At 46.5% G+C, this 25,877-nt stretch overlaps 2 protein-coding genes across 7 annotated transcripts in view; one reads left to right on the top strand and one right to left on the bottom strand.

Annotated features, from left to right (window-relative positions):
• Positions 1–576: 576 nt before the first annotated feature.
• Positions 577–2,489, bottom strand: CUNH16orf90 (chromosome unknown C16orf90 homolog). Of its 4 annotated transcripts, none has more exons than XM_025859100.2 (3): positions 2,362–2,489; positions 1,512–1,865; positions 577–1,087 (listed from the first exon to the last, which is right to left on the bottom strand). In XM_025859100.2, exons 1-3 carry the CDS (start codon positions 2,405–2,407, stop codon positions 930–932), a joined length of 558 nt encoding a protein of 185 aa, XP_025714885.1. In that variant the 5' UTR covers positions 2,408–2,489; the 3' UTR covers positions 577–929. The 4 variants fall into 4 exon arrangements, with proteins under 4 accessions (XP_025714885.1, XP_073756381.1, XP_025714886.1 ...); XM_073900280.1 differs by having other exon boundaries at positions 2,396–2,487; XM_025859101.2 differs by having other exon boundaries at positions 2,392–2,471.
• A 6,645-nt stretch (positions 2,490–9,134) lies between these two features.
• The window catches only part of CLUAP1 (clusterin associated protein 1), a 32,852-nt gene continuing 16,109 nt past the window's right edge, over positions 9,135–25,877 (top strand). For 2 of the 3 annotated variants that reach the window (XM_025859093.2, XM_073899603.1), the window contains exons 1-7: positions 9,135–9,281; positions 11,913–12,024; positions 12,919–13,003; positions 13,854–14,033; positions 17,111–17,206; positions 19,680–19,763; positions 24,085–24,218. In XM_025859093.2, the coding sequence (XP_025714878.1) occupies positions 9,260–9,281; positions 11,913–12,024; positions 12,919–13,003; positions 13,854–14,033; positions 17,111–17,206; positions 19,680–19,763; positions 24,085–24,218 (713 nt within the window). In that variant the 5' untranslated portion in view covers positions 9,135–9,259. The remainder of the gene's footprint in view (positions 9,282–11,912; positions 12,025–12,918; positions 13,004–13,853; positions 14,034–17,110; positions 17,207–19,679; positions 19,764–24,084; positions 24,219–25,877) is intronic. The other variant, XM_073899604.1, reaches the window with a different exon arrangement.

Here is a 25,877-nt window from a genome sequence, read left to right as displayed (position 1 = left end):
ATTGGACACTGTCCGGAGACACTTGGTTGTCACACTGGGAGACATCCTACAATGCACAGGATGGCAGCCATAACAGAAAGATCCAGCCCTGAATGTCAACAGAGTCGAGGTACAGAGGAGTCCAAGCTGAGTGTGCCTGGAGTCCAGGCCAGCTGAAAGAACGGCTGTGTCCATCCTGTGTGAAGGGACAGGGCAGCCAGGGGTCCCCATGGGGCAGTGAACTCAACCAAGGACTGAGTGAGTGGTGGCATGGGGTTCAGGCCAACATTTCCACCCAGGTCGAGAGTTGCTCTCTTCTCTGGTACTCTCTCTACACCTGGCCTGCTTCGTTGGTCCTCTGCTGCCTCGGCCAGAATGCCCTGCCTTGCATTTAGGTCTGTTGAGACATCGTCTATCCAGGAAGACTTCCGGGAGTCCCACCCAGAGGAGAATGTTCACTCCTCAACCAACACTGGGAGTGCCCTGGATCCTCCCTGGCATCAACCTGGAACTTGGCTCTCAACACAGATGGCAGGTGCTCTGAGAGGCTCTTTCTCTGCATTGACCTCACCACAGACAGACCCAGGGACGAGAGGGTGCAGGCCTTGGCTTTTATTGAAATTAGACCTGTGGGCTCCCTGGCCTCTTGGAGCCTAAATCTCCACTCAGCCTGGCCTCCCAGGTACAAGTGGCTGACCTGAGCTGGAGCAGGCTGCAAGGGCTTCTATTTTTTCTGTTCCTCCCGCAGGACTTCCTCCTCCCTCCCCCCTGTTGAGTCTTCTGCCTGAGGCCGGCCCAAGCTCTGGTGCTGGGCAGCTGCCGGGGTGCGTCAGTGTGGGGCGGCTGCTGGTAGGGGCAGAGCCCTTCCTGTCTGCACCTGCCTCCTCCTCCGGAGCCATCCTTTTCCCTCCTGTCCACAGCCGGGACAGCCAGGCTTGGCTCTCAGATCCCTACGGTCTCTCCAGAGCCCCAGAGCGGGTTCTCTTGCACAAGGGACATGTGGACTCCTCTGAGGTCCCCCAGGACCTTTTGGGCCTGAGCCCCAAGACTTTGGAGGGACCAGGCTGGGAGGGGACACCCTTGGCTGGGTCCGCGCTGAAAGTGGAAGCTGAGGAAAGTAGGGAGAGACAAGTCACTCGGAGGGACCCAAGTGGAGGCTGCCAGGCCATCCTATGAACCCACCCCCTAACCCCCGGGACCTGGCATTCTTCAAAATAGAAAGGGAGGGGCAGTTCTCCTGAAAGAGAGCCCATGAGGGAGGGAGGAAGAAGAAGGAAGCAGAGGGTTCAAGCTGGAAGGACCCTTGTCTAACGATCCCCTCATTTTATAAATGGGCACACTGAAGCTGGGGATGGCAGGTGTGATGGTGGGGAGCTGTTCAAGGTCCCTCACCAAGTGCAGAGCTGGGGCAGGAACCCCGGAACCTTGGGAGTGAAGAAGGGCCCATCTCGGTCCATCTGAGTCCCCAGCCAACCCTTCCCTGAGTCGTTCCCTCCTGTCCCCGGCTCTGCCTCACCTGGACCGGTGCTCACCTGTATTTCCCAGGATGTCCCTGGGCACTGGAGCTTCCAGAAGGGCTGAGCAGTGGCTGTTACCTGGGCCCAGAGTCCCCTGTGGAAGGTCTAGGGGCCAGGCCATGCCCTCAGGCTGTGGGAGGCAGCCCCTGGCCACGAGCCGGCCCAACCAGTGGCTCTCACACTGGCCGGCAGCCTGCATATGGCCCGGCAGGTAGAGAGCCAGGCCCCGGAGGTGGCGTAGCCGGAAGTTCTTGGGCTTGCTTCCCTGGGCACGGGGGCACTGCTGCTGCTGGGCCCCCAGCCCCCCCTCGTAGATGTTGGGTGGTGTGTCAGGGTGGCTGGGATGTCCTCGGGCCCAGCTCACTGCATCTGCGGAGGGGAGAGCAGGAGGGTGGAGGTTGGCAGGCCGCAGCAGCCAAGAAGGGAGAACACAGTCACATGCTCTAAGACCAGCTTGTGTGATGGCCTCCACCCGTGGCTTGCTGAGCCTTGGCCTACCTTTCCATCAAATGGGCTCAGTCCCCTGCCTCCTACCAACCCCCACCCAACATATTACTCCTCTTCCCTTTCCCAACCAACAGGGAGGTCTGAGAAGCCTGAGATCATGACACAAAGATCTCTTTCAGGATTTCAAGCCCTTTCTACCACCCCTTTTTGCCCCCTACCCTAGAAAGAGCATTCCGGTGTCAGTATAGGAATTGCACAGTGGGTCCAGGATCACACAGTCCAGGGTCACACAGCCTAGACCAGTGGCCATTCCCCTCTCCCAAGCATGAACGTCCCTGAGGCCACTCTCGTGGCTTTGGGCCCAGGTCAGGATAGGAGGGCATCTCTCCTCCTGCCACTCCTCCCTGCAGCCTGGCACCTTCTCTTATGCGCAGCTCAGAGAACGCACAGACCAAGGCTTCCATGGAGGGCCAGCGTGGTGGGGGAGGAGCGGCTGGGCCTCCTGTGCAGCAGGGCTCTACTCTCCCCTGCCTGGGTCTGCAGGTCTCCCATGGCAACCAGCTCTGTGATGTCAAATGGAAGACTCCCAGCCTTCCTGGACCCCCAAGTTTGGGAGGGGATGATGCCCAGGGCTGGGGCAGGGGGCTAGAGGGCAAGGGAAGGGGATGGAACCCGAGGGGAGGTCGCTTGTGACAGGCCACACGAAACAGACTCAGCTCTTGCAGGCTGGAAAGTCACTCCCTGGGTGACCTCTTGGGGTCTCAGTTTGCTCTTGCATGGGTGGGAAATGAAGCTTTAGGGACACAAGACTTGTGAGATCTGAGCCAGTGCTTTGAGCCTGCTGAGAAGGTGGTTCTGGATGGCTGAGCAAGTCACTTAATTTTTCTAAAATGGCACTGTCCATTGCCCTATAAGTAGATAATGGGGTATGATGTGGGTCGTACCAAGTATAAGGATGTGGAATAACTGGAGCTCCCATGTACTGCTGAGGGGAATGTAAAGTGGTACCACTGCTTTGGGAGACAGTTTCTGCAAAAGTTAAACTTTCACCTCTCCTCATTCACAGATGGCGGGCTCTCATGTAGGGAAAACATTAATTCACATGTAAAAACAAAACCTATTTGAGCTGATAAAAATCAGTAGAGAGAAAAAGGTTCAGCTCATTAGATACAAGACATAAGATCAACACACAAAAATTAATTGTATTTTTATGTACTACCAGAGAACAAAAAAAATAAAACGAGTAAATTTAAGGAGGTACAAAACAACACTGAAAATGACAAAACTTACAGAAATAAATAAAATACTCCCCCCCCCCAAAATTCTTGTTCATGGATTGAGGGCTTAACATTGTTAAGACAGCAACACTCCCCAGAATGATCTACAAATTCAATGAAATCCATATCAGGATCACAATAGCCTTTTAGACAGAAACAGGAAAGCTGATCTTAAAAATCATGTGGGATTACAAGCCAAATAACCAAAAACAATCTTAAAAAAGAAAAAGTTGGAAGATTCCTTTTCCCTGATTACAAAACTTACTATAATGCTACAATAACCAAAACAGTGGGGAAGGGGTGTACGGCTAGACGTCTCAACCAATGTAATAGAAAAGAGAGTCCAGAAATAAAGTCATGCATCTTTGCTCAATTGATTTTCTACAAGGGTACCAAGACCATTAAATAGGGTAAAAATAGTCCCTCCAACAAGTGGTGCTGGGACAACTGGATAGCCACACGCAAAAGAATGAAGTTAGACCCCTACCTCACACCATATACAAACATTAACTCAAAATACAACAAAGGCCTAAATGTAGGAGCTTAAAACTATAAAACTACTTAAAGAAAACATAGGGGTAAATCTTCGTGACCCTGGATTTGGCAGTGGTTTCTTAGATATGGTAACAGAAGCACAAGCAACAAAAAAAAATAGATAAATTGGACCTCATCAAAATTGAAAATTTGTGTGCTATGAAAGACACTATCAAGAAGTGAAAAGACAGCCTAGAGAATGGGAGAAAATATTTGTATATTATATATCTGATAAGTACAATGTCCAGAATATATAAAGAACACCTATGAACTCAACAAAAAGGCAACCCTATTTATTTATTTATTTATTTTAAAGATTTTATTTATTTATTTGACACAGAGAAAGACAGCTAGAGAGGGAACACAAGCAGGGGGAGCGAGAGAGGGAGAAGCAGGCTCCTGGCCGAGCAGGGAGCCAGATGCGGGGCTCGATCCCAGGACCCTGGGATCACGACCTGAGCCAAAGGCAGATGCTTAACGACTGAGCCACCCAGGTGCCCCAAGGCAACCCAATTTAAAAATGAATGAAACACTTGAATAAACATTTCACCAAAAAAGATACACAAATGGTTAACAAGCACATGAAATGATGTTCAACATCGTAGTCATTAGGGAAATACAAATTTAAACCACAGTGAGATACTACTTCACTCCCACAGGATGGCTATTAAAAAAAGGAAAATGACAAGTATTGATGAAGATGTGGAGAAATTGGAACTCTTGGACATTACTGGTGGGGATGTAAAATGGTGCAGCCACTGTGGAGAACAGTCTGGCAGTTCCCAATTAGTTAAACGCAGAATTACCTACCATATGACACAGTAATTTCACTCCCACCTATATCCCAAAGAATTGAGAACAGGTATTTTTTTTTTTAAGATTTTATTTATTTATTAGAGAGAGAGCACATGCAGGGGAGTGGCAGGCAGAGGGAGGGGACAAGCAGACTCCCCGCTGAGCAGGGAGCCTGACATGGGGCTCGATCCCAGGACCCCCAGGATCATGACCCGAGCCGAAGGCCGACAGCCAACTGACTGAGCGAGGTGCCCCAGTATGATTCCATTTATATAAAACTCTAGAAATATGCAAATCTACAGTGACAGAAAGCAGAGCAATGGTCCCCTGGAGTAGGAGGAGTGGGGCACAAAAAAAACCAGGGGTGAAGATTTGTTCTCTGTCTTGATTGTAGCTTCTTGCATGTGTATACTTATCAAAACATTAAATTGCACGCTTTTTTTTTTTTTAAAGATTTTATTTATTCACTTGCGAGAGAGACAGAGAGAGAACAAGCAGGGGGAGAGGTAGAGGGAGAGGGAGAAGCAGACTCCCCGCCGAGCAAGGAGCCCAATGCGGGACTTGATCCCAGGACCCCGGGATCATGACCTGAGCCGAAGGCAGACGCCCAACCATCTGAGCCATCCAGGCGCCCTAAATTGCACGCTTTAAATATGTGCATTTTTCATATGTCAATAAAACTATTAAAAAATTAAGATCCGGGGCGCCCAGCTGGCTCAGTCAGGAGAGCATGCGGCTCTTGATCTCAGGGTTGTGAGTTCCAGCACCATGCTGGGTGCAGAGATTACTTTAATTAATTAATTAATTAATTAACTTAAAAAATTAAAAACCAAGGGAGGGGTGCCTGGGTGGCTCAGACGGTTAAGCAGCTGCCTTCGGCTCAGGTCGTGATCCCAGGGTCCTGGGATAGAGCCCCACATCGGGCTCCCTGCTCGGCGGAGAGCCTGCTTCTCCCTCTCCCTCTGTCTGCCGCTCTGGCTACTTGTGCTCTCTCTCTCTCTCTGTTAAATAAATAAAAATCTTGGAAAAAAAAAAAAAAAAACAAGGGAGGAGGCTCTGACTCCCTTCCAAGTGCTTCGTTTGTGCTCTTCCAACTATAGTGGATGCTGAGTACAGTTAATGAGGGAGCAGAAGGCAAGCTGAGGATAAAACACAAGCTGACACCCCTCAAACCTACCCCTCTGAATCTCACCCCACCAACCTCACCTATATTCCAAAACTACATCACAGTACAGGATCAGCGGACTGCTACCCTTTAGGGACAGTGTTCAGAGTTTGCTCTAACTTAAAGCAGAACTGGTGGGCTTTCCAGTGGCCTATTGTGAGCACGCAAGTCTGGAGCTAACCAGCACCTGGCCTACAGCCAGCCCGGAAGTGGGCATCACAGCCAGCACCGGGCATGGGGGTGGCGTGGGAGGGCAGGAAACAGACTGCATGGCCTTTCCTCAAAGACCTTTCACCAAAGCGAGGTGACTTCATTCATTCATTCGGCCAGTCAGGTATTAAATACGTTCTGAGGACCTACGGAGCGCCAAATACTATTATGGACTTGGGGAGAGTCCAGAGTAGGGCAGAATAGGTATCTGCTTTCATGGAGCCTACCTGTCCAGACCAGAGAGACAGAAAACAAGCGTTTGCTTGTTTCCAGATCACACTGTGAAGAAAATAAAACAGGGTAATGTGACAGGCAGGGGCTGGGAAGTATCTGCTTTGGTGTAGGCAGTCCAGAGGCCTCTTCACAAAGATCTGAAGAAGCTGGGAAGAGCACTGCAGGCCAAGGGAACTGCGTGTGCAAAGGCCTGAGGCAGGAAGATGGTGGGCATGTTTAAGGGAAAGCAAGCCACAGCAGATGGAGGAAAGAGAGTAAGAAAAACAGACACAGCTAAGGGGTATGAGTTTTATTTGAACTGCAATGGGAAGCCATTGAATAGTTTTGCTTTTTTAAGGCTTTTTTTGTTTTTAGTCATTGAGATACAATTTCAGATATGGTAAAATTGAGGGGTTTTTTAATGCCTAGTTCTATGTTTTGAGAAACACCTACCGTCATGTAGTTAGCACCGTGATCAAGTTATAGAACAGTTCCATCACCCCAAAAAATTCTTCTGCACCTAACTCCTCCTGGCAACCACTGATTTGTTTTTTGTCTTTATATTCTCATCGTATCCAGATTGTCGTATGAATGGAATCATACAGGACATATGGCTTCTTACACTTAGCATAATGCTTTGGCCTTTCATCATTGTTCTGTATATCAGCAGTTTGTTTCTTTTTTATTGCTGAGTGGTAATCCATTATATGGATATACCACAATTTCCTTATGCATTCATAAATTGAGGGCCACTTGAATGGTTTCAAGTTTTGGGAGATTATGAATAAAGCTGCTCTTTGTGTACGGGCTTTTGTGTGAAACCAAGTTTTTGTTTCTCTTGGGCAAATACTTAGGAGTGGGACTGCTGAGCCATATGTAAAATGTATATTGAATTTTATAAAAAATTACCAGTTTTCAAAGGGGCTACACTGTTTTACTTTCTCACCAATGACGTACAAAAGTTCAAGTTGCTCCACATCCTTTCAAACCCTTGGCACTGTAAGGGTCTTTGTTGTTGTTTGTTGCTTTAACCATTTCAGTAACTGCCTAGTGATACCTCATTGTGTTTAATATGCATTTCCCTAATGATGAATAATCTTGAGCATCTTTTCATTTGCTTATTAGTTGCCATATATCTTCTTCTGTGAAGTATCTTAATTTTTTGTCTACTTTCTAATTAGATTGTTTTATTGAGTTTTGAGAGTTCATTATGTATTCTGGATACAAGTCTTCCTATCAAATGTGTTTTGTGAATATTTTCTTCTAGATAGTGGGCTATCTTTTCATTTTCTTAAAAGTGTCTTGAAGAACAGTTTTAAATTTTGTTGAAGTGCAATTTATAAAAAAAACATTTATTTTTTTATTAAGATTTTATTTATTCGGGGGGCGCCTTGGTGGCTCCGTTGGTTGAGTGACTGCCTTCTGCTCAGGTCATGATCCTGGAGTCCGGGGATCGAGTCCCGCATCGGGCTCCCTGCTCAGCGGGGAGTCTGCTTCTCCCTCTGACCCTCTCCCCTCTTGTGCTCTCTCTCTCTCAAATAAATCTTTAAAAGGGTGCCTGGGTGGCTCAGTCGTTAAGCGTCTGCCTTTGGCTCAGGTCATGGTCCTGGGGTGCTGGGGTCTTGGGGTCCTGGGATCTATCCCCGCATGGGGTTCCCTGCTCCGCAGGAGGCCTGCTTCTCCCTCTCCCACTCCCCCTGCTTGTGTTTCCTCTCTCGCTGTGCCTCTCTCTGTCAAATGAATAAATAAAATCTTTTAAAAAAATAAATCTTTTAAAAAAAGATTTTATTTATTTGATAGAAAGAGTGGAGAGGAGAGGGAGAAAGAGACTCCACCCCCCCCAACCCCGGCTGAGTAGGGAGCACAACGTGAGGCTCCATCCCAGGACCCTGTTATCATGTTATCATGAGCCCAAGGCAGAAGCCCTAACCCCCCCCCTCCCTTTTTTTTAAAGGATCATACCTCTGGTGTATTTAGGAAATCTTGCTTAACACAGTCACAGAATATTTCTCCTAAGCTTTCTTCTAGAAAACTTCTACAGCTTTTTAAGTTTTACATTTAGGAAAGGGCAGAGATTCATTTATTTGCATATGGATTTCCAATTGTCCCAAAACCATTTGTTGAAAGACTTCTTTCTCCACTGAAGAGCAATGCCACCCTTGTCACACTGACCAGCTGCGTGTGGCTCTAGCTCAGGATCTCTTTGAGGTCCCAGCGTTTTTGTGTGTCCCTTCGCCAAGGGAGGGGGGAGGGCGGCCGGCGGGTGGCAGTCCCTCCTCTGGGCCCGCCCTTCCGGGTCGCCACACTTCTTTCCCCTCCCCAGCCCTTCTCGGTCGCCAGCCTCCCACCGTGGCTGCGGGACAGGGAAGACTCCCAGGCGAGCCCCCAGCTGAGCAGGCCACGTCTCGCGCGCAGCTCTCCCGCAGCCACGCCGTCCTTCCGCGGGCTCACGACCACGTCCCCGCCCCAAGAGCCTCGGTTGCCAAGACAATCGCCGGCGAACGAGGACCCGGGCCGGTTTCCGGCCCGTTGTGAAGCCCGAGCGAGCTGCGCATGCGCAGTCGCCGCCGGGTGGTCTGTCGCCGCCGCGCGGCTGGCCTGGGTCTTCTCTTCCCACGTCCCCGGCCTCGCCTTTTCATCCCTTTGCCGTTTCTCGAGGGTCTCGGTCGCCCGCGAAACCAGCGAGTTTACCCATGCTAGGGAGAAATGTGCTTGGCACAGGACCCAGGAGGGAGACCCGGCTTCGTAACATTATCGTACATTCTAGGGAGTTGAGGAATAAATGAGAAGCAGTACGTAGAGCGCCTAGCACAGCGTCAGGCACATAGTAGGTGCTCACAATGTGTCCGCCAGGGCCAGATGTTGTTTGCAAAGTGTGTTAAGAGGACCCAGATGCCGCGCAGCTCGCAGTCCCTTGCCGCGGTCAGGTTTCTTTGGCGTCCCCGAGACACCCCCTGCGCCTCGCCCCTGCGCATGCGCACACGCGCGCCCGGGCTGCTTCGCCTCCGGTCCTGTTTGGCCCACGCCGCGCGCCGTCGCGGGCTCTGTGCGTTGCCATAGAGACCCATGAGCGCTGAGGGGCGAGCGGCCCAGGCGCTGGGCTGCCGGGGACCAAGAGCACGATGTCTTTCCGCGACCTCCGCAGTAAGGCCGCCCTGCCCGCTGTCCTCTGCGGGTTCGCGGCCCGAGTGCCCCCGCACGGGCCTGTGCGGCTCCGGGGCGTCCCTGGCCGCTACCGCCCCCCAGGCCGAGCGCCCCCGCCCCTTGTCAGCCCTCCGACCTGGCGGGAGGTGCTGTGTGTGTCCCTGGTCTCGTGGGTTTAGGCGGATGAGGAGCCGAAGTGTTAATTTTGTCTAATTTTAGACGACTTGTATGGCCACATGGGGCTGCATGCTACCGGGTTGGAAAACGCTGAGACCGCTTTTGAGTTGGGTTAGGTGAAGAGCTCAGAAAAACGAACAAAACGGAGGAGGGGACTAGTGAATGACAATTGCGGGTGGCATTTTTTGAGTTCTTACGATCTGCCGGGGAGTTCCTGTTGTATGCGTGTGCATCGTTTCATTGACTCCTCTGAACCACTGTGTGTGTATTCAGAGAGCGGGAACCGGGCAGGGAGGTTAGGGAACTCGGCCCAAGGACACAGGCGGGGGGAGCTGGCGCGGGAATTTGAATTCGGTTTATCTGACTTCCAAAGCCTCATCCTTCCTAAAGGGACTGTCGAGGAGAAGGGAACCCAAGGGCCTTTGCTAGGAGAGTGGGGAGTGGAATGGAGATAAGCGAATTAGTTCCTACTCCTTTGGGGGCACCTGTTAACACACCAGGCGTTTTATATTCAGTATCTGATGTTCGTCCTCACGTGTACAGTGAGGTCGGTAGTGCGATCCTTACATGAAATACTTGGAGGCACAGAGAGGTCAAGTGGCTTACTTTAAGTCACGCAGCTAGAACTGAGTGGAAAGCACGATTGGAGCCGTGGGGCTGAGTCAAAATTCTTTGTTTTTTATGTGCCGTCATTTTCTGAATCTGAAGCTGTTTGACTAACTGGCTCCACCTGCATAGGTGTAGCAGGTGATTGCCAATTTGGTGTGATCTGGAGCGCGATCTTTACTGCCAGTTTTCTAACGAATTGCTGGATGTTGCACCATTAACGATTACTCCTTTCAGTTAGTAATCGCTCTTTTTCTACCATGTAAATATAAGGGACACACTATATAGTAACACCATAGTGTGAATTATGCTCTTTGGGATTTGAGGGTTTGTGGCAACTGTGTGTTGTAGAGACAGGTTTCTCCTCCTTGGCAGGCCGAGGCCAGCGTTCTGCTAAAAGGAAGGTGTAAGAAAGGGATTTCTGAATGTTTTGACCCTATATGAATACCATACATTTGTGCAGTTTATGATAGGCATTGTAGTCAAATGGTCCCCATTTTGCAGATTTAACAGAACTTGACTACTACTTAATGGGAAGAAGTATTGAGGCAATGCCTGGCTGTGTGCTGGGAAGAATTCTTTTTATTGATCATCATTCGTTTTATTGATCATCATTCTGTTCACATTTCCCAGAAAACAGTGACAAGGGCCCTCTGTGCCCTTGCTCTTTCCTTTGCTCGTACCTTCTATTGCCTGGTGAGATCTAACCTAAGCTCCGGTGCCCAGGTAGCTTTTTTGTGAATGTTGTTGAGATATTTGGAACCTTCAGGAAGAGCAAGGACAGGCATTACATACAGCCAGAAGCGCACCAAACGTAGATCTTGGCATGTTGTGGCAACGCAAAAAACGTTTGTTGTGTTCATTTTCTCATTTTGCTTAAAGCGTAGTGACCACTACCTCTGGTTTAGTATTAGTATTATTGTTTCTTGTTCTGATTTATAAAAAATGTAAATATTGCTGTATAGTTCAACCAGTCTCTTTAAGATTTCTTTAAATACAATGCAGTTGGGACACCTGCGTGGCTCAGTTGGTTAAGGTTTGCCTTTGGCTCTTGTCGTGATCCCAGGGTCCTGGGAATGAGCCCCGCATTGGATTCCCTGCTCAGTGGGGGGTCTGCTTCTCCCTCTCCCTCTGCCCCTCACTCTCTGTCTCTCAAATAAATAAATAAAATCTTAAAAAAAAAGATTAAAAAGCCAACTCCAGAATGACTCAGAGAGGTGAACTTCGCCCTACCACTATAACCCCTAAACATAACCACTGTTAACATTTAACATATTTTTTAAATATTTATTTATTTGAGAAAGATAAAGCACGCACGTGCACTTGTACATGAGCAGGGTGGCTGGGCAGAGAGAGGGAGACAAGCAGACTCCCCGCTAAGTGTGGAGCCCATGCAGGGCTCGATCTCTTCACCCTGAGATTGTGACCTGAGCCAAAATCAAGAGTCCAGCGCTCAACTTACTGAGCCACCCAGGTGCCCCAACATATTTTTTCTTTATGACATTTTATAAAACCAGGTATTTCTCATTTTGAGTGGTAAAGAGAAAGATATCCAAGAGAGAAATGACATATCAAAGAGAGAAATTCTATTCACAGCCAATCCCTAAACCCTATTATAATATACAGCTTCCACTTTTTCCTCACATTGAACTTAAATGTTTTTCAGGAAGCAGATTATGTATTTTAACTTTCATGTCCTTTTTACTTTCTCTCTTAGAGACTTGATAAATAGTCCCTGAAACTGTCAGTACGTTGGGAATAAAAAGGGAAATCAAGGAAAGTATCTAAGTAAATAAGTAGTTGCTCTTTGATGGGGAACTGACTGAACTGTATTTTACCTCTGGACAGATTTTACAGAGATGATGAGAGCCTTGGGATACCCTCGCCATATCTCTATGGAAAACTTCCGTACACCAAATTTTGGACTTGTGTCTGAAGTGCTGCTTTGGCTTGTGAGACGGTTAGAAATGTACTTTATTAAGATCTAAGAATGAGCGCTTTATTTTATTCAATAGCCACCTATTGAAACGATATCGTGATGAAGCGAAGAATTCAATAAATTTTGAGTTTGACAGACTTAGTTGTAACCTGTTAAAAATCAGTTGAGTATGAAGAACACTGTGGAGAGGAAATATACCAGGCGATGGTAAAAGGAGATTTCTCAGTTAGAAGCTGACACTGGGCACTGGTCCAAGCTCCTCTTCATGCTCTCACTTTGATCAGGGAGTGACAGGGATCTGTCCACACGCTCTAATGACTATACTGAAGTAGAAATCATTTAGATTGAGATTTCAGTTCGTGTGAAAAACCTGGTATGATTCAGGGTTGGCGAACTTTTTTGAGATCATAAATATTATAGGTGTTGCAGGCTACATAAGATCTTTGTTGCATATTCTTCCATGTGTTTTGTTTGTGATAATCCTTTAAAAATGTAAAAACTCTTCTTAGCATTCAGTCTGTACAGAAAGAGACCAAGGGCTGCAGTCCGCTGACCCCTGGTGGGTCATCAGTAACTCGAAGAACTCCAATAACGCTGCTGCTTCTCAAGCTAACTAGTTAGCCCTGGGTCAAGGGCTGTCAGCTAGAGTAATAGTTCTATTTTAATTAAACTTTGAGGTCTGAGATTTGATTTTGTAAGCTGAGCCCCAAATTTGATTTTTGAAATCACTTAAATCTATTCTTAGGTGAGGATTCACTCCCTTGGGTGCATTTTATGCTGCTTTTGAAGTCTCTCTTAATCTTACTACCTTAGCCGGGACTCAGAGAGCTTGCTGTTACAGATCCTCTCAGCTGCCTACTTTCTCTTTTGTGAACTTTGTACTTAATTAACTTGTCTTCTCTCTTCCTCTGAAAGATATGAACCTCAGACCGACATCCCTTCCGATGTTGAGACTGAACAAGACCGAGTTTTCTTCATTAAGGCAATTGCCCAGTTTCTGGTTAGTTGACATTTATTTGCTGGAATTTTGATATTAAGTACATTACAGATGAGTCCCAGCTGGGGCTGCTTTCACGGTGTCTAAGCCCATCTGGTCACCAGGTTCCTGTGGAGGCATTTCGGCAGCACAGGTTTTTCGGTTTTTGTTTTTAATTCATTATTTTTTAAGAATTCTATTTAGTTTAGAATAGGTAATATACATCATGGTTCAAAGTTTTTTCTTAATTAAGAAGCAGTATAGAGTAAAATGACTTTCTGTCGTGTCTGCCGTTGACCCAGTTCATCCCCATTTCCATCCTCCAGGGTTTTTTACACATAGATAAGCAAACACAGTATACCTTCTGTCCCCTTCCTTTTGCACAAATGGTGGCGTACGGTACACCACTGCTTAGAATCTTGCTTTCTTCACTTAATGGTACGTTTTGGAGAACTTTCCAAATACATATCCAGTTTCTTCATTCTGTCTTATACCTGAGTAGTATTGCTTTCATGAGTATACCATGATTTATGTAATTTATATATAGATAGGCGTTTAGATTGTAACTTTTGCTCTTTGAAGCTATGCTGTAGTGAATAACCTGTACGTATCACTTTGTGACTGTATCCCTAGGGTAAGTTCTTAGGATTGGAATTGCTGTGTCAAAGATGGGTGGATTTCGAATTTTATTGTCATTTACCAAATAGCTCTCCGTCAAGATTATATAAGTTTAGACACCCACTTGCAGCACTTGAGTCACTTGGAAGTTTGACTCAATACAATCAGGTTATTGCAAATTACTTACATGGGATTTGATTTAGATTTTACGTGGAAAAGACCTTACACTATTTTTTTTTTTTTGGTCTGAAAATAGGCCACCAAGGCACATATAAAACTCAATACTAAGAAGCTTTATCAGGCAGATGGGTATGCAGTGAAAGAGCTTTTGAAGATCACCTCTGTCCTTTATAATGCCATGAAGACCAAAGGGATGGAGGGCTCTAAGATAGGAGAGGAGGACATCAGCAAATTCAAGTTTGATCTTGGCTCAAAGGTAAGGGCAATGAAAGGCTCCCAGTGTGGGACAGTATGTGTATTTCTTAAACTCTGAAAGGGAACATGTCTCATACTCATGTCATCGCTTCTTTCCTTACTCCTTGACTGAGAGCAGTTTGTCAGTTCTGTGCTCATTAGCATTTGGATACAAAAAGAAGTCACAGTAAATTAATCCAACTACTTACCAAAAGCCTACTATATTCCAGGCTCAGTTCAGATGCTGGGGATACAGACGTGAACAGCAAGGACAGAAATCCTCTGTTCCTATGGCTCAGTGGGGGAGTCGGACTAAACCACAAAGCAGAAAGAATGTCAGGTCAGGTGGTCAGGGTGTGGGGGATGGTAAAGCAGGGCTGGGGCAGGTATCTTCAGCAGGGAGATGGGATGGGTGACATCTTCAGCAGAGATCTGAAGGAGGGAAGGAGCAAGCCGTGCAGTGGAAGGGGAAAGGTAATCCTTGACAAAAGTGTGCTTAGTGTGTTTGAGGAAACGGGGCATTTGAGGAGAGCATGAGAACTCGGAGGGGTCGGTGACAGACCCCGCCCTGTGGTGCCTGCACAACCACTGTAAAGAGGTTGATTTTGAGATGGAAAATCATTGTGTTTTGAGCAGAGAAGTACATGATTTGAAACTTCATATTAAAAGGATCCCTCTGGCTGCTGGGTTGAGATCAGACTGAAGGGGGAGTGAGGGTGTAAGCAGACCTGTTAGAAAGCAAGAGATGACAGTGACTTTGAACAGAGTGGTTGGTGATGTCAGGAGCTCAGCTGAGCTGGGAGAGAGCCGAGCTGCCACGCATCAGAGGACTTGATGAAAGCAGCAAGCCAAAAATGAAAGTTAAGTCTTTAATCACTTACTGTGATGGTTTGGTCAAGGGGTTAAAAGCAGAGGAAGCGTCACCTCTCCCTCCCGCCACGCTGTTCCTTTTTCTCCCAGGAGATGGCACACCCTTCAAGGGGTTGTCTCCCAAGGGAGCTCTGAACAAAAGGCTCCGGCAGTTTTATGTACTCTGAGGTGGGAGAGGACTAGGAGTGGAAGAGTGTCCTCAGGTTTTCTCCCCAGCTCCCCCACAAGGAGGCCGCGGCAGGGGTGCTGAAGAGGACCTCAGCCCGCCATGAAGAGACCTGGGAGTGAAAGGCCCCGAGTCCTTGACTGCCAGGCCCTTCAGAGCCTGCAGTGTCTTGCTGAGCTTGGGCTCAGGTCACCCCCATCAGGCCTGCAGGGGAAAGCCTTTGTGATCACCTGTGGTCAGGCCGGGGAAATCACACCTAGGTTTTTAACCAGGAGCCAGACTCCTCAGTGGAAAGAAGTGGCCAGGGGTTAGAACCTAATTTGAATGTGGATCTTGTGGGGTGGGATGTGGGTTGAGAGAAAACGGACCATGCAAAGAAGATCCTACAGCCACACTGTCTACTAGAACTTTCTGTGATGATGGGTGTGTTCTCTATGCCATACTTTAGCAGCCACTAGCCACATGTAGCTAGCACCACTGAATAATTTTATTTAAATTTTATTTAAATTTAAATAATTTATACTGTATGGTGACTGACATAACGTAATAAAATAAAATAAATTTAAATAATTTAACATTGAAATGGCTACGTGTGGCAAGTCCACACTGTTTTAGCCACCATAGCTCTGAAGTTTTTGGTCTGAGCACCTGCAGGGGTGAAGTTGCCTTTACTGAAATGGAGGGGAGTGTGAGAGGAGCGGGCCTAGTGGGAAAGGTGGAGTGTTTGGGTTGGAACACGTTCAGTATGAGGTGTCTGGCCTCGGGTTATAGCAGGTGTTACAGCCAGGAGCTTAGGAGGGAGTGTGAGTGGAGAAGAGTTTAGGCAACTGAACTCTGATGGCTCCAGGGCTGGGAAGCAGGGGAGATGATGAGACTCCTGCAAAGGAAATGGGACGTTTGATGCTATGAGGTGGTTTCGGGAGCGGGGAGCTGGAGCTGGAGGGAGCAGAACCCTGGAGGACTAAGGGAAGGGGAAGAAAGTCAGCAGCTGTGAATGCAGAGGGAGACGTGCTGCTGCTGGTTTGGGAATAAAAGCAAGGTGGGAATTGGAGAGAGGAAGAGTGAACAGAGCAAGGAAATGTTTGGGTTCTCTGGAGAAGTTACCATATGCAAGGAAGTGGGGGTGACCTATGCATTCTAAGGAAGAAGCTCGTGCTGCACGCTAGAGGCCGCTGTCTTCGCAGCAGCTGCCACCCTTGGGGGAGCCAGGTACTGCCGTGGGGCTGTGTGCTGGTTAACTCGTGGGAGCCACAGCAGCCCTGTGCCGTGCCGTCCAGAGGCGGAGAGCCAGGGGGCAGCAGGATTCTGCAGTAGGACATGTGTCTGTCAGGTTCCCCTCTGGTCGCCCTGCTACTGTCGGGGTCCCCTGATGTGACCTCGTCCAAACAGGAAGAATGTCACTTTCACCCTCCTACAGTTTCTGGTTAAAGATTACATTTGACTTGAGATTTGGATTTTTAGAGAGACCCAGATGTCCTGGGAGCACTCCTCCACAGGATGTAAATACGTGTCTTATGGAAAACGTGTTCAGTTGTCCGGTATCCTGATGGGAGGCAGGAATTGATATTAACAAAGTGTTTCTTTTTTATTTTTTTTAAAGATTTTATTTATTTGAGAGAGAGCGAGCGCGTGCGCACGAGCAGTGGGGAGGGGCAGAGGGAGGGGGAGAAGCAGACTCCCCTCTGAGCAGGGAGCCCGACGACGGGCTTGATCCCAGGACCCTATTGTGACCTGACCTGAAGGCAGACGCTTGACCGACTGAGCCACCCAGGCGCCCCAAACTGGTTGTTTCTGAATGTCTATTAAAAAGCTGTCACTGGGGGTGCCTGGGTGGCTCAGTCATTCAGCGTCTGCCTTCGGCTCAGGTCATAATCCCAGGGTCCTGGGATCGAGCCCCACATCGGGCTCCCTGCTCTGCGGGAAGCTTGCGTCTCCCTCTCCTGCTCCCCCTGCTTGTGTTCCCTCTCTCACTGTGTCTCTCTGTCAAATAAATAAAATCTTCAAAAAAACAAAAAGCAAAAAACCTGTCACTGAAGTTTCTGGTTTTGCTATTTTCCCTCCAGATTGCAGACTTGAAAGCAGCCAGGCAGCTTGCTTCTGAAATCACCTCCAAAGGAGCATCTCTGTATGACCTGCTGGGCAAGGAGGTAGAGTTGAGGGTGAGCCATGTTCAGATACTTAAATACTTCCTCAGCTAAGCATTTTCAAGGTTTTCTTTCCGATTCTGCTTTTTCCTGGCCTGCTCATTTCATCACACTGTATCTGATTAAGTGAGATGATCTACAGGGTGGTAATAGCCTTAGCTACTGTTCCTGCTTCTAGTTCCTGCTTCTAGTGGCCGCTGGTCTGTTTTTAATAGCTTTAACTTCTAGTTCAGGAATGGGAATTATGTAGCATGTTGCTGGAACTTTCCTCCTTGCGCCGTGGCAGACTTTCCTGGTCATGGTGTTTTTCCTGGGGAACTCAGCATTCCTGTCTACAAAGTGCTCTTCTGAGCCCCTGGTTCCCAAACCTTCCTTCCATGTGGAATCCTTTGGGGACCTGTAAAAACTACTGATACCTGGCTTCCATGCTGATGTCACTGGTTTGGAGTGGACCTGGGCATTAGAGTGATTCTAATGTGCAGCAGTGCTGGACAGCCCAACAAGGGCTGTCACTATTCCTCAGCTAAAGTTGGTGTCACCGTTAAAATTTATTTGCAATCCTTGTTCTAGCCAATGCCAACTAAGAAGAATACTTCATCTACTATGTTTATCGAGCTGTTGAATAAGAGTATGGCTCCTAAAACCCCTATAGAGCTCCTGTAGTCCTTTTAAATCACCTCATGTCTAGGTTGTCTCCCATACCAGTGAATCAGAATGTCTGGGGGTGAGAGCCAGGCATCCAGCCTTTTTTTTCCTCCCTAAGATTTATTTATTTGAGTGAGAGAGAGAGAGAGAGAGAGGCACAAGCAGGAGGGGCAGAGGGAGAGGGAGAGAGAATCTCAAGCAGACTCCTCGCTGAGTGTAGAACCCAGTGTGAGGCTTGATTTCACAACCCTGAGATCATGACCTGAGCTGAAAACAAGAGTTGGTCACTTAACCAACTGCAGCCCCGAGGCACCCTCCAGGCATCGAGCTTTTAAGGATCTCCAAGTGATTCTAATGTGCAGCAGAGTTTGGGACCCAGTGGTTTAAGAAGAAATGGAGTATTGTTTAATTCTTACCTGTAAGGACTTACGGCATTTGAAGCATACATGCTCACCTCTAGTGTTTTTAAATTAAGTGCATTTAATTCATTTTATTGCAATCAGGTGTGTCAGCCATGACCTCTCTCACCGCCTGGCCTGTGTTCTGGCATCGCGGCTCTAGTGTAATGGTATTTTTCCTCTGGCCTTTCATTTCTGCCCCAGGAGCAGACTGGGAGCAGGGGACTGGGGTGCCAGCTCACCATCATTGATATATTAACCTAGCGATTGCCACCTGGTAAAGGGCAGTTGACAGAACAAAACTGCCACTCCTATCTAATAGCTAATTTAGATAACTAACAAGGCAGCTCCAGGATTTCTGTGTTTTCTCTTTATAGTGCAGTTGTGTGCCTGTGTCTACACACATGTCTAGCAGACCTAGAGACAGACCTGTCAAGAGCTGGTTACTTGGTAATTGCCACAGACTGGTTTCATTGTGAGACTTCATCCAGGATTCCACTGGGGACTCTTGGCACCATCCTGTAATGAATTGAAAGAATCAGTGGCCGAAGTGTTGCCATGGGAGCCAGCTACTCAAATTCTGTATACAGCTGTGATCTGAGGAAGATCCTCTATCCAGTATTGGTTTTTCATACACTCAACAAACATTCCTTGAGGACTAGCTCCAACCACAGACAGGCTCTGTGTAGGTCATAATCCCTGCCCTCCATAGTTTTCTACCAGTGCTGGAGCTGAGGGGTACCATGAAATAAAGGAAGCCCAAGACAGTTTGGGAAAGTGCTACAGGAACCTCATAACTGCATTGGTGTTGAAATCCCATGTCTCAGAAGTTCCTAGCGCTGGTGTGATAGGCACAAATGCCTCCCTTGATTGGTTAATGGATAACGCTAGGGGCAGGGTTAAGGTGACTCCTCTCATTGGTTGCAGTGGGCAGTGACAGGCAACTTAGAGGAAATTAATCATAGGAAAGATGATAGGGACTGGCAGGGGGTTCAGACAGCAGGTTGAGCTGCGCTTGGTTTGGGGTTCACCTGAACGAATGTAGGTAAAGAAGCAAATTTGGGAGAAAAGATGACAGGGGTAAGCTCAGTTTTGCCCCTTGTGTTGTGAGAATGTGGGGCCTGTAGCTGGGGAAGGCCCAGGGCACCGGAGGGAGGCCAGGTTGGTGGTAGGATTACCAACTGAGACCTGGCTGGCTCAGTTGGTGGAGCATATGACTCTTGATCTTGGGTTGTAAGTGCAGGCCCCACGTTGGGTGTAGAGAGTACTTAAAGAAAAAGAAAGACGTTTGGAAGAGGGGCTGGAAGAAGTGGTTTTGCATCAGAGATGCACCCTGTGATGGAACTTTCGAGAACTAGTCTATAAGCCATATCCAGATTTGGGGATTGGTTTTGAGAATTCCTTTCCTGAAAGTACATGTAATTTCATTTCATCGTTTCTCATAGGAACTGAGAACAGAAGCAATTGCCAGACCTCTGGAAATAAACGAGACTGAAAAAGTGATGAGAATTGCAATAAAAGATATTTTGGTAAGATTTATTTGCTTTTATTTAATGTTTTTGTGCCTGGGACTTGAAAATACTGATTTACTCCCTGCCTTCTTAAGACAGAACAACCCTAGGCCTAGTGACAGAGAAGGTATATGATCATGGGGAAAGGGAAGATGCAGAAGAGATTCTAGGATACCTAGGTTACTTACTTCTGTTTTTTTCCCTTTGTTATAAATATGAACAACTTCTCCCTAAAAATTTGTCAGTTTTAATAATTAATAATTTGCTTAAATTCTTCAATAATTTTCATAAATAATGCTCTATTTAATGGACTCTTCACACTTTAACCACTTCCTCACTGCTGGGCATTTAAGTGATTTTCCCAGAGGTTTTTTTTTGTTGTTGTTTTTTGGGTGTTTTTGGTGCTGAAACCTGGGCACAGAGATTTTTCTCTCTCTCTCTCTGTCAAGATTTATTTCAGAGAGAGCCTATGAGCTGGGGGGGGAGGGCAGAGGGAGAGGGACAGTGAGAGAGAATCTCAGGCAGACTCCTCGCTGAGAGCAGACCCTGATGCCGAGCTCGACCTGAGCTGAAACCAAGAGTCGGACACTTTAACCAACGGCGACATCCAGGTGCCCCTGGGCGCAGAGATTTCTAACTAGTGCTGTGAAGAACAGAATGACTGCCATCCTTTATTGCTTACCCACAATCAATTATTTGCTTATCTCATCTGACATATTCATTTGGAGGGCAGTAGTGAGGGAGACTCCAGACTCACACTGCTTGGGTTTGAATCCCACTGTGTGATCTTAGGCAAGTTACTTAACCTCCCTTTGCCTCACTTTCCTCAACTGTAAAATGGGGAGAATGGCCGTGTCTGCCCCATAGGGTCCTTATGTACAGTCATTATGACAGTGCGTGTTGTACATAGTCTCTGGCATATGGTAGGTATTCAGTCGTTATTAGGGATTCATTTTATTCAGTAGACACAGGAGAGCCTTATGTAAAGTAGGAGTAGCATAAAACAAGGATTTGCTGAGAGTTGTAAATTCTAAGATTGATGGGTTTTTATAATATCCTTGTCATAAAACAATACTACTCCCTGGGCGACCCAGCACCAGGGTTCAGCCTCAGCAGGTGAGGAGGGCAGGGCAGCTGAGGTGGGAGGTCTGTTACATACAGGCAGACTGATCACGTAGGTAAATATGTTAAAGATAACGGAAGCGAAGGTTCTCACTGTTGGAAAAGGCAGTTGCAGATATGAAAAAGAAACTTAAAATGAACCCTGAAATTGGAGGTGATGGTTAAATGCATGGTTTTCATTGGATAGATAGGTAGGTAGCTAGCTAACTTTAGGAATACTGTTGCTATGCATGCATGTTTTTGTACATGAGTGTATGTCATATATTTATGTACATGCGCATGCACACCCACATACACATTCGTACATTTCCTAGCTCTGAGCACACCTAGCACCCAGATCTTGGCTTCTAAATGGCATTCTCCACTAAAAGGAACCAGGACTCTTGGGGAGAAGTGTCTGAGTCCAGAGCAGGGACAGGAAAGTACAAGATCCTCTTGTGCTGGAGAGCAAGTAAATGCCGGGAGAATGAAAGGGATCTGTCAAAATCCCTTGCAAAACAGTTGCCAGCCTGAGTGGGCTTCCCCTGGTCAAACCAGGGACAATTACGCTTCAAAATAAATAAATTAGTGTAATGGGTTATAGACCATTGAATGAAATGGGAGACCGTGAGTTCTTACTGAAATAAAAGTGAACATACTGAAAGCTGATGAAGAGAAGGTATTTCAAATAGTTTCAAAGTAGCTCCGCCCAAAAGTACTTAGTAATTACAAAGGAGAAAAGAGTGACTTCACAAGAGAATCCTGGCAGACAACCGCTTAATCGGGTGATTAATTATTGAATGCCAGGGTGAACTCCGCCTGATGTTACAGACTCCACAGGGACAAGTGGGGAAATCTGAGCGGGTCTGAGGATTAGATGGTTGATAGTGCATCTGTGTTTATTTCATGTTTCAGTGATTGTGTCATGGATGTGAAGGAAAAAGTCCTTATTCATAGGAAATATACACAAATATTTAGAGGTGATGGGACCTCAGATCAGCAACCTACTCTGACCTAAGTCAGGAAAAAAAATGCTTTATGTTCTAATCCAGCTATTTGTAAGTTTGTGATTGTTTTTGAATTTAAAACTCTTTTATCTGCTGATGCTCTTGTGCTTGTCAGTGTCCTGGTTGGATCAAGTTAACATGGCATGAATGTGCCTTTAACACTAAGTATAAATTAGAATAGTGAAATGAGGGCATCATTCATTTCTTGGTGATTCCCTGTATGTATGTATGTATTTATTATTTTCCCTTTTTTAAAAGATTGTTTATTTTTGCGAGAGGGAGAGTGCGCGTGCAGGGGGAGGGGCAGAGGGAGAAGCAGACTCCCCTTTGAGCAGGGAGCCCAACAGGGGACTTGATCCCCGGACCTTGACATCGTGACCTGAGCCGAAGGCAGATGCTTAATCGACTGAGCCACCCAGGTGCCCTATTATTTCTGTTTGTTTTTTTTTTTTTGAACTGTAGCTGACACACAATGTTACATTAGTTTCAGGTGTACAACATAGTTGGTGAACACCTTTTAATATATCTGTTGTTGCAAAATATCTATGATATGTGATAATTCTAAAAACAAAACCAGAGCAACAATATGGATACTTAAAAGGGGTTATGATATATAGGCCATTTGTTTCAGAAAGCTAGGGAAAATTGTGTTTATCACACTGATAATTGTTTTTTAACTTTTTTTAAGATTGTCTGTTAGAGCGTGTGGGCTCATGCATGCATTGGGGAGCGGCAGAGTGAGAGAGAATCTCAAGCAGACTCCCTGCTGAGCACAGAGCCCAACTCGGGGCTTGATCCCACGACCCCGAGATCATGACCTGAGTGAAAACCAAGAGTCAGACGCTTAACCGACTGAGCCACCCAGGCGCCCCACTGATATTTCATATTTGAGGAGCATGTACCTTTAACAAATTGCTTTTATTTTTGAAGTCAGATAAATTCACTAGGTTTAATCTGACTTGTTCAGAGAAATAGTTGCCATCAATGTGATTTGTTCAGAAACTCACCTTGTCTTCCTGTGAGAGTAAACTCATGTCTCATGTGGGGTTTTTAAAGCACTTGTAGCAAATGGATAGTGATAAGATTATTTTCATGATAACATCTTGGAAATGATTAGTGTACTTAGTTGAAAAAAACTCAACCATAAATAAACAATGAAAATGGTTGCTTCCAAATATACACTGTCTTTGACTGTTACAGAGAGTGTCTGGGCTCCTTCGATGATTTTTTTTGTGGACCCCATAGTGTCTCAGAGACCTGTAGGTAAACCGTCACTGAGCCTTTGTGGGGCACAACACCTTGTGCCAAAGTACTGGTGGGGAGAACCCATGTTGGGCATCAGGAACTAAGGAGAGTTGGGACGTCAGAACTCGGAAGGCAGTCGCACACTCAGCTGGCTCCATTCCAGACATTGTTCCTAAAAAAAAAAAAAGGCGGATCACCACTGAGCCACAGGCCCGACCTGGACATTTTTCCCAGACAAGACAAGTGTGAAGACCATGCATTCATTCTGATTATCCCTTGTCAGATGAACTTGCTCTTGTGTGGGTTTTGTCCATGATCTTTCTTCCCCTTCACTTTCTTTCTCTGCCCCTGCTGCACAGGCTCCCTCCAAAAGCTGGGTCCACTAACGGAGCCATTTGCTCGCTGACTTCACGGAGTGGTTTCTCTGTTTTAGTCTGTAGTTGTACTTGTCAGTGGGAGGGAAGAGAACCTTCTCTCTCAGTCCCAGCAGGCAGTGGATGAGGGCTGGGACCACCTAATACTTCTTTTTGTCCCCTCCTAAATAAAGCCTCATGTGTGGGTGCATATATTCTGTGAGGCACATATGTGTAACTAGGGGAGTGAGCTGAATGATATGAATAAAGGCAGACTGACACTCGAGTGTGGTATGGAAGCAGTGTGAGCAAGTGAGCTGCCCAAGAGGTCTGGGCCTGCTCCCCTCTGCTCAGGACACTGTTCTCACCATCTTCATTTGTTTTCCTGGGTACAAACACCCTCTTCTCGTGGAAAAAGGATGATCATTTTTTCTGGGCCTATGTGACCTCCTGTCTGGAAATAGTTGGCTAACTGAGTGATGGCTTGGGGGAGGGTTTGCTCTGTGTGTTTACTTTTGCTTTTATGTAGCATGATGTCGCTGTGCCTGAGGAGCTGTGGAATTCCTCTCTTCCAGGAGTCAGGTGGGAGTTCCTTACTGGCACGTTGTCTCATTCATTTCCTGTTCAATGCAGGCACAGGTGCAGAAGACTAAAGATATGCTCAATAATGTGGCCTCTGATGAAGCTAATTTAGAAGCCAAAATCGAGAAGAGGAAATTAGAACTGGAACGAAATCGGAAGCGGCTTCAGACTCTGCAGAGTGTCAGGTAGATCCGAACACCTGAAGAGTGGGTAGAAAGTTGTCTTCGGAAGTTCAAGCAGGGTGAGGACATGTGGTCAGTGGTGGTAGCCTCTCAGGTGTAAGGCCATCTGGACTGAAAGTGTGCGGGCCACGCGCATTCTAACAAATGCTCTGCCAAACTCATTGTCTTTACTGCTTTCAGTATGCTTGGGAAACTGTTCACTTCTCGAACCTCCCTTCAGGCTTTTATAGCTTCTTGGAATGCAGGGCAGAGTAAGTGAATCCAGATGGTGAAAGTTATGCAAGGCTCGATGTGGAAACAGAAGCATACTCCCATTTCTTGGTTTGAGTAGATTTTAGATCTTTATATTTCTTCACCAGTAATTCATCTTTCTTTTGACTTTCCCTCTCTGAAAGTACCTTTTCCAGGGAATATGAATGGATAATGGTAGTGCACAATACCTTCCAGGTCTTCAGAGCCTTTCAAGTGGGTTCCTCACGTTTTCTTGGAACCATTCTCTCTCTCGTTTTGCACCCTCCTTCTCTTGCTCCGTCTCTTTGTCATTTTTTTGTCCTGCACCACTACTCATCCTTTTCATTCTCCCTTTATTTTTCTCTCTCCATCTGTGTAGCTGCTGCATCTGTCTAAATGGTGTACTCTTTGGAGATACTGGTGACTGGGGCACACCCTGGCTACCGTCCTAACATCTGTGGGAAGGCAGCCCCTGGGGACATGAGGGTTTGCCACAGGCAAACCCACGCCCTTTCCACCTTTGGAATCTGGGCCACCTGATAAATGTATCTCATTAAAAAATTCTGCCTCTCGGGCATAAATTCATTTTTGTTAAGCCTCATGGCCTTTCAGTAGAAAAGTTTCTGTGTTTTGCTCTACTCCCAAAGATTTATTATTTCTGAGTGTATCTGTTTATATTTTTAAAAGAAGAGCGTTTTCCCTTTAAGATCAAAAATAAGAGAAAAGAATAGATTCAGCAAACCAGTTGAAACAGGTTTTTGTATTATGGTTTTGGTTTTAGATTTTATATTGTTAAAAACTTAGATTTAGGGGCACATGGGTGGCTCAGTCAGTTAAGCATTGGACTCTTGGTTTCAGCTCAGGTCATGATCTCAGAGTCATGAGATAGAGCCAGCCCCACATCAGGCTCCCCACACAGCAGGAGTCTGCTTGAGGATTCTCTCTCCCCCTCTCCTTCTGCCCCTCACTGTGCACACACTCTCTATCTCTCTCTCTCTCAAAAAAAAAAATAATAATAAAGTCTTTTTAAAGAATTTAGCTTTAATGTAGCAACCTATGTTTCCCTTTTTTGGGGACTGAATACATTTTGGAGCATTCAGACAGCAGAATATTATGCTCAACTAAGATAATGCATATATTTAACTTCTTGATTTTGTGAGGTGTATATGATGCATGATTACTTTTTAAGTCTTTATTAAAATCCAGGGCATGTTGAGTAAGAAAAAAAGACTGCAAATCTTCTTTGAAGGTAATATACTTAATGATGCTTAAAAATACATTCCTGTATGTGTCCATGCATAGAAAAGTCTGGAAGGATGCTTATCAAATACTAAGTCCTTTATCTGGTGTTAGGATTATGAGTAATTTTTTTTAAAGATTTTGTTTATTTGAGAGAGAAAGAGCGAGAGAGCACTTGAGCTGGGAGGATCA

The sequence above is a fragment of the Callorhinus ursinus genome, unplaced genomic scaffold, assembly GCF_003265705.2.
Source record: "Callorhinus ursinus isolate GAN/ISIS: 27379988/994484 unplaced genomic scaffold, GSC_fseal_2.0 scaffold13, whole genome shotgun sequence".
NCBI classification, from domain to species: Eukaryota; Metazoa; Chordata; class Mammalia; order Carnivora; family Otariidae; genus Callorhinus; species Callorhinus ursinus.
This window is presented reverse-complemented; position numbering and strand designations above follow the sequence as displayed.

Excerpts from the sequence above, each read along its gene's own strand:
- CUNH16orf90 (XM_025859100.2), bottom strand. The coding sequence starts at position 2,407 with ATGGAAGCCTTGGTCTGTGCGTTCTCTGAGCTGCGCATAAGAGAAG. Across the intron at positions 1,866-2,361 it reads TGAGCTGCGCATAAGAGAAG|ATGCAGTGAGCTGGGCCCGA; the intron begins GTGCCAGGCTGC and ends TCCCCTCCGCAG. Across the intron at positions 1,088-1,511 it reads GGACATCCTGGGAAATACAG|CTTCCACTTTCAGCGCGGAC; the intron begins GTGAGCACCGGT and ends TACTTTCCTCAG.